This window comes from Procambarus clarkii, chromosome 73, assembly GCF_040958095.1.
Source record: "Procambarus clarkii isolate CNS0578487 chromosome 73, FALCON_Pclarkii_2.0, whole genome shotgun sequence".
Classification (NCBI taxonomy): domain Eukaryota; kingdom Metazoa; phylum Arthropoda; class Malacostraca; order Decapoda; family Cambaridae; genus Procambarus; species Procambarus clarkii.
In genome coordinates, this window is record NC_091222.1 from 21,218,714 (window position 1) to 21,228,942 (window position 10,229).

General features: G+C 51.1%; 1 protein-coding gene across 1 annotated transcript; it reads right to left on the reverse strand.

The window, feature by feature from the left end:
* Window positions 1–1,321: 1,321 nt before the first annotated feature.
* Window positions 1,322–8,393, reverse strand: LOC138356645 (uncharacterized). Its single transcript, XM_069312836.1, has 5 exons — window positions 8,105–8,393; window positions 7,061–7,389; window positions 5,535–5,633; window positions 2,226–2,324; window positions 1,322–1,336 (listed from the first exon to the last, which is right to left on the reverse strand). The coding sequence occupies exons 1-5, from the start codon at window positions 8,391–8,393 to the stop codon at window positions 1,322–1,324; spliced, it is 831 nt and encodes a 276-aa protein (XP_069168937.1).
* Window positions 8,394–10,229: the final 1,836 nt, after the last annotated feature.

The window sequence follows — 10,229 nt, forward strand, 5'->3', positions numbered from 1 at the left end:
AGGGAGACGGTGTCCACAGTCACGGAGACAGTGTCCACAGTCATAGTGACGGTGTCCACAGTCACGGAGACGGTGTCCACAGTCATAGTGACGGTGTCAACAGTCAGGGAGACGGTGTCCACAGTCATAGTGACGGTGTCAACAGTCAGGGAGACGGTGTCCACAGTCAGGGAGACGGTGTCCACAGTCATATTAACGGTGTCCACAGTCACGGAGACGGTGTCCACAGTCACAGGTACGTTGTCCACAGTCATAGTGACGGTGTCCACAGTTATTGTGACGGTGTCCACTGTCATAGTGACGGTGTCCACAGTCATAGTGATGGTGTCCACAGTCATAGTGACGGTGTCCACAGTCACGGATACGGTGTCAACAGTCGTAGTGACGGTGTCCACAGTCACGGAGACGGTGTCCACAGTCATAGTGACGGTGTCCACAGTCACGAAGGCGGTGTCCACAGTCACGGAGACGGTGTCCACAGTCACAAAGACGGTGTCCACAGTCAATGAGACGGTGTTAACAATCATAGTGGCGTTGTCCACAGTCAGATTGACGGTGTCCACAGTCACAGAGACGGTGTCCACTTTCATAGTGACGGTGTCCACAGTCACGGAGACGGTGTCCACAGTCATAGTGACGATGTCTACAGTCATAGTGACGGTGTCCACAGTCACGGAGACGGTGTCCACAGTCATAGTGACGGTGTCCACAGTCATAGTGACGGTGTCCACAGTCACGGAGAAGGTGCCCACAGTCACCGAGACGGTGTCCAAAGTCATATTGACGGTGTCCACAGTCATAGTGACGGTGTCCACAGTCATAGTGACGGTGTCCACAGTCACGGAGAAGGTGCCCACAGTCTCCGAGACGGTGTCCACAGTCACTAAGACGGTGTCCACAGTCACAATGACGGTGTCCACAGTCACGGAGACGGTGTCTACAGTTTCGGAGACGGTGTCCACAGTTTCGGAGACAGTGTCCACAGTTTCGGAGACGGTGTCCACAGTTTCGGAGACGGTGTCCACAGTCACCGAGACGGTGTCCAAAGTCATAGTGACGGTGTCCACAGTCACAATGACGGTGTCCACAGTCATAGTGACGGTGTCCACAGTCACGGAGACGGTGCCCACAGTCACGGAGACTGTGTCTACAGTCACAGTGATGGTGTCCACAGTCACGGAGACCGTGTCCACAGCCATATTGACGGTGTCCACAATCATAGTGACGGTGTCAACAGTCACAAAGACGGTGTCCACAGTCACAATGACGGTGTCCACAGTCATAGTGACGGTGTCCACAGTCACGGAGACGGTGCCCACAGTCACGGAGACTGTGTCTACAGTCACAGTGATGGTGTCCACAGTCACGGAGACCGTGTCCACAGCCATATTGACGGTGTCCACAATCATAGTGACGGTGTCAACAGTCACAAAGACGGTGTCCACAGTCACGGAGACGGTGTCAACAGTCATTGTGACGGTGTCCACAGTCACGGAGACGGTGTCCACAATCAGAGACGGTGTCCAAAGTCACGGAGACGGTGTCCACAGTCACGGAGACGGTGTCCACAGTCATAGTAACGGTGTCCACAGTCACGGAGATGTGTTCACTGTCAAGGAGATGGTGTCCACAGTCATAGTGACGGCGTCCACAGTCATAGTGACGGTGTCCACAGTCACGGAGACGGTGTCCACAGTCACGGAGACGGTGTCCACAGTCACGGAGACGGTGTCCACAGTCACGGAGACGGTGTCCACAGTCACGGAGACGGTGTCCACAGTCATAGTGACAGTGTCCACAGTCACAATGACGGTGTCCACAGTCATAGTGACGGTGTCCACAGTCACAGTGATAGTGTCCACAGTCACGGAGACGGTGTCCACAGTCACGGAGACGGGGCCCACAGTTTCGGAGACGGTGTCCACAGTCACGGAGACGGTGTCCACATTCATAGTGACGGTGTCCACAGTCTCGGAGACGGTGTCCACAGTCATAGTGACGGTGTCAACAGTCACAAAGACGGTGTCCACAGTCACAGAGACGGTGTACACATTCATAGTGACGGTGTCCACAGTCATAGTGACGGTGTCCACAGTCACTGAGATGGTGTCCACAGTCACGGAGATGGTGTCCAGAGTCATAGTGATGGTGTCCACATTCATAGTGACGGTGTCCACAGTCATAATGACGGTGTTAACAGTCACAGAGACGGTGTTAACAGTCACGGTGACGGTGTCAACAGTCACGGAGACGGTGTCCACAGTCATAGTGACGGTGTCCACAGTCATAGTGACGGTCTCCACAGTCAAGGTGTGGGAACCGACCTGTGAGATTTATATTTATTTAATTTATATGAATTTATATTTACGTTAATTTATATACTTCGATAGCAATTTGTATAATGTTAAGTGGACTGTATTTCTGCAATAATCTCATAATCTCACAAATCGATCCTCTACACATTAGGGGGGGTTTATATTTATATATATGCAGCCAATCAAACTACAGTAACTACATACATTGAAAAGGTTCCTTATCTTATAGTACAGCAGGTTAGTCCACCAGGTATAACTAGGGTGTAGACACCAAATTATCCTCTTTGAGGTAGCTTCCATATCACCCAGTAACTGGTGCACAAATCTTCCTTCCTCGTCTTGACCTGTCAAAAGTGCGCTAGCTGTGAAGCCAGAATCCTATATATGACAAGTATTTCAGAGAAACTGTACATGGAACATTGAAGACCTGGCTTAATTACCTTTAGTTTGAGGCTTCCACGTGATCTAACCGGGTCACCCTATATCCTGACATTAATGGCCACAAATGAATGATAAACGGGTTTCGGATAGACACTTAACTTGAATTTGTAGACAGCGTGTTGACAAATGGTACCTTTGGTTTCCATAACACTACGTCCAAGTAAAATTAACAGGAGCCGAATTTGCTCCCGTGTGAGCCTCTGGTCTCGTTATAAACAATGGCTGTTTAACACTCCATACTATTGACGTTACTGGCCGACATTGTCCAGAATGATAGGAGCCGAATTTGCTCCACACGTCTCGGAGGTGACACAACAATGGCTCCCTCCTTCCCCACTGACGCCTGGCCTACTTTGTCCAGATTTCAGAAAGTGATAGAAGGGTCACATTTACTCTACTTTAATATTGATAATTAAGTTAATTTATATAAGATGTTTTATGATGGTAAAGTCCAAAGACTAATGTATTTAAGAATAATTCCCAGCAGAATAGCTGGTGAATTATAATAGTATGTGGTGATGATATCCCGTTTTCTATAGACGGTAATTCCACTACAAGTTACGTTTTCTATGGGTAACTTGTTTATACAACACAGCTATTATCTGTATGATATTAAATGGTGTCGGATTTTCCGACACAAGGAGACGGTGTCCACAACCACGCTGACGGTGTCCACAGTCATAGTGACGGTGTCTACAATCACGGAGACGGTGTCCACAGTCATAGTGACGGTGTCCACAGTCACGGAGACGGTGTCCACAGTCATTAACGGTGTCCACAGTCATAGTGACGGTGTCCACAGTCACGGAGACAGTGTCCACAGTCATAGTGACGGTGTCAACAGTCAGGGAGACGGTGTCCACAGTCACGGAGACAGTGTCCACAGTCATAGTGACGGTGTCCACAGTCACGGAGACGGTGTCCACAGTCATAGTGACGGTGTCAACAGTCAGGGAGACGGTGTCCACAGTCATAGTGACGGTGTCAACAGTCAGGGAGACGGTGTCCACAGTCAGGGAGACGGTGTCCACAGTCATATTAACGGTGTCCACAGTCACGGAGACGGTGTCCACAGTCACAGGTACGTTGTCCACAGTCATAGTGACGGTGTCCACAGTTATTGTGACGGTGTCCACTGTCATAGTGACGGTGTCCACAGTCATAGTGATGGTGTCCACAGTCATAGTGACGGTGTCCACAGTCACGGATACGGTGTCAACAGTCGTAGTGACGGTGTCCACAGTCACGGAGACGGTGTCCACAGTCATAGTGACGGTGTCCACAGTCACGAAGGCGGTGTCCACAGTCACGGAGACGGTGTCCACAGTCACAAAGACGGTGTCCACAGTCAATGAGACGGTGTTAACAATCATAGTGGCGTTGTCCACAGTCAGATTGACGGTGTCCACAGTCACAGAGACGGTGTCCACTTTCATAGTGACGGTGTCCACAGTCACGGAGACGGTGTCCACAGTCATAGTGACGATGTCTACAGTCATAGTGACGGTGTCCACAGTCACGGAGACGGTGTACACAGTCATAGTGACGGTGTCCACAGTCATAGTGACGGTGTCCACAGTCACGGAGAAGGTGCCCACAGTCACCGAGACGGTGTCCAAAGTCATATTGACGGTGTCCACAGTCATAGTGACGGTGTCCACAGTCATAGTGACGGTGTCCACAGTCACGGAGAAGGTGCCCACAGTCTCCGAGACGGTGTCCACAGTCACTAAGACGGTGTCCACAGTCACAATGACGGTGTCCACAGTCACGGAGACGGTGTCTACAGTTTCGGAGACGGTGTCCACAGTTTCGGAGACAGTGTCCACAGTTTCGGAGACGGTGTCCACAGTTTCGGAGACGGTGTCCACAGTCACCGAGACGGTGTCCAAAGTCATAGTGACGGTGTCCACAGTCACAATGACGGTGTCCACAGTCATAGTGACCGTGTCCACAGTCACGGAGACGGTGCCCACAGTCACGGAGACTGTGTCTACAGTCACAGTGATGGTGTCCACAGTCACGGAGACCGTGTCCACAGCCATATTGACGGTGTCCACAATCATAGTGACGGTGTCAACAGTCACAAAGACGGTGTCCACAGTCACGGAGACGGTGTCAACAGTCATTGTGACGGTGTCCACAGTCACGGAGACGGTGTCCACAATCAGAGACGGTGTCCAAAGTCACGGAGACGGTGTCCACAGTCACGGAGACGGTGTCCACAGTCATAGTAACGGTGTCCACAGTCACGGAGACGGTGTTCACTGTCAAGGAGATGGTGTCCACAGTCATAGTGACGGCGTCCACAGTCATAGTGACGGTGTCCACAGTCACGGAGACGGTGTCCACAGTCACGGAGACGGTGTCCACAGTCACGGAGACGGTGTCCACAGTCACGGAGACGGTGTCCACAGTCACGGAGACGGTGTCCACAGTCACGGAGACGGGGCCCACAGTTTCGGAGACGGTGTCCACAGTCACGGAGACGGTGTCCACATTCATAGTGACGGTGTCCACAGTCTCGGAGACGGTGTCCACAGTCATAGTGACGGTGTCAACAGTCACAAAGACGGTGTCCACAGTCACAGAGACGGTGTACACATTCATAGTGACGGTGTCCACAGTCATAGTGACGGTGTCCACAGTCACTGAGATGGTGTCCACAGTCACGGAGATGGTGTCCAGAGTCATAGTGATGGTGTCCACATTCATAGTGACGGTGTCCACAGTCATAATGACGGTGTTAACAGTCACAGAGACGGTGTTAACAGTCACGGTGACGGTGTCAACAGTCACTGAGACGGTGTCCACAGTCATAGTGACGGTGTCCACAGTCATAGTGACGGTCTCCACAGTCAAGGTGTGGGAACCGACCTGTGAGATTTATATTTATTTAATTTATATGAATTTATATTTACGTTAATTTATATACTTCGATAGCAATTTGTATAATGTTAAGTGGACTGTATTTCTGCAATAATCTCATAATCTCACAAATCGATCCTCTACACATTAGGGGGGGTTTATATTTATATATATGCAGCCAATCAAACTACAGTAACTACATACATTGAAAAGGTTCCTTATCTTATAGTACAGCAGGTTAGTCCACCAGGTATAACTAGGGTGTAGACACCAAATTATCCTCTTTGAGGTAGCTTCCATATCACCCAGTAACTGGTGCACAAATCTTCCTTCCTCGTCTTGACCTGTCAAAAGTGCGCTAGCTGTGAAGCCAGAATCCTATATATGACAAGTATTTCAGAGAAACTGTACATGGAACATTGAAGACCTGGCTTAATTACCTTTAGTTTGAGGCTTCCACGTGATCTAACCGGGACACCCTATATCCTGACATTAATGGCCACAAATGAATGATAAACGGGTTTCGGATAGACACTTAACTTGAATTTGTAGACAGCGTGTTGACAAATGGTACCTTTGGTTTCCATAACACTACGTCCAAGTAAAATTAACAGGAGCCGAATTTGCTCCCGTGTGAGCCTCTGGTCTCGTTATAAACAATGGCTGTTTAACACTCCATACTATTGACGTTACTGGCCGACATTGTCCAGAATGATAGGAGCCGAATTTGCTCCACACGTCTCGGAGGTGACACAACAATGGCTCCCTCCTTCCCCACTGACGCCTGGCCTACTTTGTCCAGATTTCAGAAAGTGATAGAAGGGTCACATTTACTCTACTTTAATATTGATAATTAAGTTAATTTATATAAGATGTTTTATGATGGTAAAGTCCAAAGACTAATGTATTTAAGAATAATTCCCAGCAGAATAGCTGGTGAATTATAATAGTATGTGGTGATGATATCCCGTTTTCTATAGACGGTAATTCCACTACAAGTTACGTTTTCTATGGGTAACTTGTTTATACAACACAGCTATTATCTGTATGATATTAAATGGTGTCGGATTTTCCGACACAAGGAGACGGTGTCCACAACCACGCTGACGGTGTCCACAGTCATAGTGACGGTGTCTACAATCACGGAGACGGTGTCCACAGTCATAGTGACGGTGTCCACAGTCACGGAGACGGTGTCCACAGTCATTAACGGTGTCCACAGTCATAGTGACGGTGTCCACAGTCACGGAGACGGTGTCCACAGTCACGGTGATGGTGTCCACAGTCACGAAGACGGTGTGCACAGTCACGGAGACGGTGTCCACAGTCATAGTGACGGTGTCCACAGTAACGAAGACGGTGTCCACAGTCACAGAGACGGTGTCCACTGTCACGGAGACGGTGTCCACAGTCACGGAGACGGTGTCCACAGTCACGGAGACGGTGTCCACAGTCATATTGACGGTGTCCACAGTCATAGTGACGGTGTCCTCAGTCATAGTGGCGGTGTCCTCAGTCACGGAGACGGGGTCCACAGTCACGGAGACGGTGTCCACAGTCATATTAACGGTGTCCACAGTCATAGTGACGGTGTCCACAGTCATAGTGATGGTGTCCATATTTATTGTGATGGTGTCCACAGTCATTGTGACGGTGTCCACAGTCACTGAGACGGTGTCCACAGTCATAGTGACGGTGTCCACAGACAAGGAGACGGTGTGGACAGTCACGGAGACGGTGTCCACAGTCACGGAGACGGTGTTCACTGTCACGGAGATGGTGTCCACAGTCAAAGAGACGTTGTCCACAGTCAAAGAGACGGTGCCCACAGTGACTGTGTCCACAGTTATAGTGACGGTGTCCACAGTGACAGTGACGGTGTCCACAGTCACGGAGAAGGTGCCCACAGTCACCGAGACGGTGTCCACAGTCACGTCGCCGGTGTCCACAGTCACGGAGACGGTGTCCACAGTCACGGAGACGGTGTCCACAGTCATAGTGACGGTGTCCACAGTCACGTAGACGGTGTCCACAGTCACGGAGACGGTGTCCACAGTCACGGAGACGGTGTCCACAGTCATAGTGACGGTGTCCACAGTCATAGTGACGGTGTCCACAGTCATAGTGACGGTGTTCACAGTGATAGTGACGGTGTCCACAGTCACGAAGACGGTGTCCACAGTCATAGTGACGGTGTCCACAGACACAGAGACTGTGTCCTCAGTCATATTGACGGTGTCCACAGTCATAGTGACGGTGTCCGCAGTCACGGAGACGGTGTCCACAGACACAGAGACGGTGTCCACAGTCATATTGACGGTGTCAACAGTCGTAGTGACGGTGTCCACAGTCACGGGGACGGTGTCCACAGTCATAGTGACGGTGTCCACAGTCACGGAGAAGGTGCCCACAGTCACAGAGATGGTGTCCACAGTTTCGGAGACGGTGTCCACAGTTTCGGAGACGGTGTCCACAGTCACGGAGACGGTGTCCACAGTCACGGTGACTGTGGTGTCCAGAGATGGTGTCCAGAGTCATAGTGATGGTGTCCACTGTCATAGTGACGGTGTCCACAGTCATAATGACGGTGTCCACAGTCACAGAGACGGTGTTAACAGTCACGATGACGGTGTCAACAGTCTCGGAGATGGTGTCCAGAGTCATAGTGATGGTGTCCACAGTCATAGTGACGGTGTTAACAGTCACGAAGACGGTGTCCACAGACATAGTGACGGGGTCCACAGTCATAGTGACGGTGTCCACAGTCATAATGACGGTGTCCACAGTCACGGAGACGGTGTCCACAACCACGGTGACGGTGTTCACAGTCACGGAGACGGTGTCCACAACCACAGTGACGGTGTCCACAGTCATAGTGACGGTGTCTACAGTCACGGAGACGGTGTCCACAGTCATAGTGACGGTGTCCACAGTCACGGAGACGGTGTCCACAGTCATTAACGGTGTCCACAGTCATAGTGACGGTGTCCACAGTCACGGAGACGGTGTCCACAGTCACGGTGATCGTGTCCACAGTCACGAAGACGGTGTGCACAGTCAAGGAGACGGTGTCCACAGTCAAAGTGACGGTGTCCACAGTAACGAAGACGGTGTCCACAGTCACGGCGACGGTGTCCAAAGTCATTGTGACGGTGTCCTCAGTCATAGTGACGGTGTTCACAGTCATAGTGATGGTGTTCACAGTCATAGTGACGGTGTCCATAGTGATAGTGGCGGTGTTCACAGTGATAGTGACGGTGTCCACAGTCACGGAGACAGTGTCCACAGTCACAGAGACGGTGTCCACAGACACAGAGACGGTGTCCACAGACACAGAGACGGTGTCCACAGTCATATTGACGATGTCTACAGTCATAGTGACGGTGTCCACAGTCACGGAGACGGTGTCCACAGTCATAGTGACGGTGTCCACAGTCACGGAGACAGTGTCCACAGTCATAGTGACGGTGTCCACAGTCATAGTGACGGTGTCAACAGTCAGGGAGACGGTGTCCACAGTCAGGGAGACGGTGTCCACAGTCATATTAACGGTGTCCACAGTCACGGAGACGGTGTCCACAGTCACAGGTACGTTGTCCACAGTCATAGTGACGGTGTCCACAGTTATTGTGACGGTGTCCACTGTCATAGTGACGGTGTCCACAGTCATAGTGATGGTGTCCACAGTCATCGTGACGGTGTCCACAGTCACGGATACGGTGTCAACAGTCGTAGTGACGGTGTCCACAGTCACGGAGACGGTGTCCACAGTCATAGTGACGGTGTCCACAGTCACGAAGGCGGTGTCCACAGTCACGGAGACGGTGTCCACAGTCACGGAGACGGTGTCCACAGTCACAAAGACGGTGTCCACAGTCAATGAGACGGTGTTAACAATCATAGTGGCGTTGTCCACAGTCAGATTGACGGTGTCCACAGTCACAGAGACGGTGTCCACTTTCATAGTGACGGTGTCCACAGTCACGGAGACGGTGTCCACAGTCATAGTGACGATGTCTACAGTCATAGTGACGGTGTCCACAGTCACGGAGACGGTGTCCACAGTCATAGTGACGGTGTCCACAGTCATAGTGACGGTGTCCACAGTCACGGAGAAGGTGCCCACAGTCACCGAGACGGTGTCCACAGTCATATTGACGGTGTCCACAGTCATAGTGACGGTGTCCACAGTCATAGTGACGGTGTCCACAGTCACGGAGAAGGTGCCCACAGTCTCCGAGACGGTGTCCACAGTCACTAAGACGGTGTCCTCAGTCACAATGACGGTGTCCACAGTCACGGAGACGGTGTCTACAGTTTCGGAGACGGTGTCCACAGTTTCGGAGACAGTGTCCACAGTTTCGGAGACGGTGTCCACAGATTCGGAGACGGTGTCCACAGTCACCGAGACGGTGTCCAAAGTCATAGTGACGGTGTCCACAGTCACAATGACGGTGTCCACAGTCATAGTGACGGTGTCCACAGTCACGGAGACGGTGCCTCAGTCACGGAGACGGTGTCTACAGTCACAGTGATGGTGTCCACAGTCACGGAGACCGTGTCCACAGCCATATTGACGGTGTCCACAATCATAGTGACGGTGTC

What these genes read in the sequence shown, in the direction of transcription:
- LOC138356645 (XM_069312836.1), bottom strand. Translation starts at nt 8,393, where the DNA reads ATGACTGTGGACACCGTCACTATGACTGTGGACCCCGTCACTATGTCT. An exon ending in TGACTGTGGACACCGTCTCC is followed by an intron (nt 7,390 to 8,104) that starts GTGACTGTGGAC and finishes TCTCCGTGACAG; the next exon opens with TGAACACCGTCTCCGTGACT. An exon ending in TGACTGTTGACACCGTCACC is followed by an intron (nt 2,325 to 5,534) that starts GTGACTGTTAAC and finishes TAAATCTCACAG; the next exon opens with GTCGGTTCCCACACCTTGAC.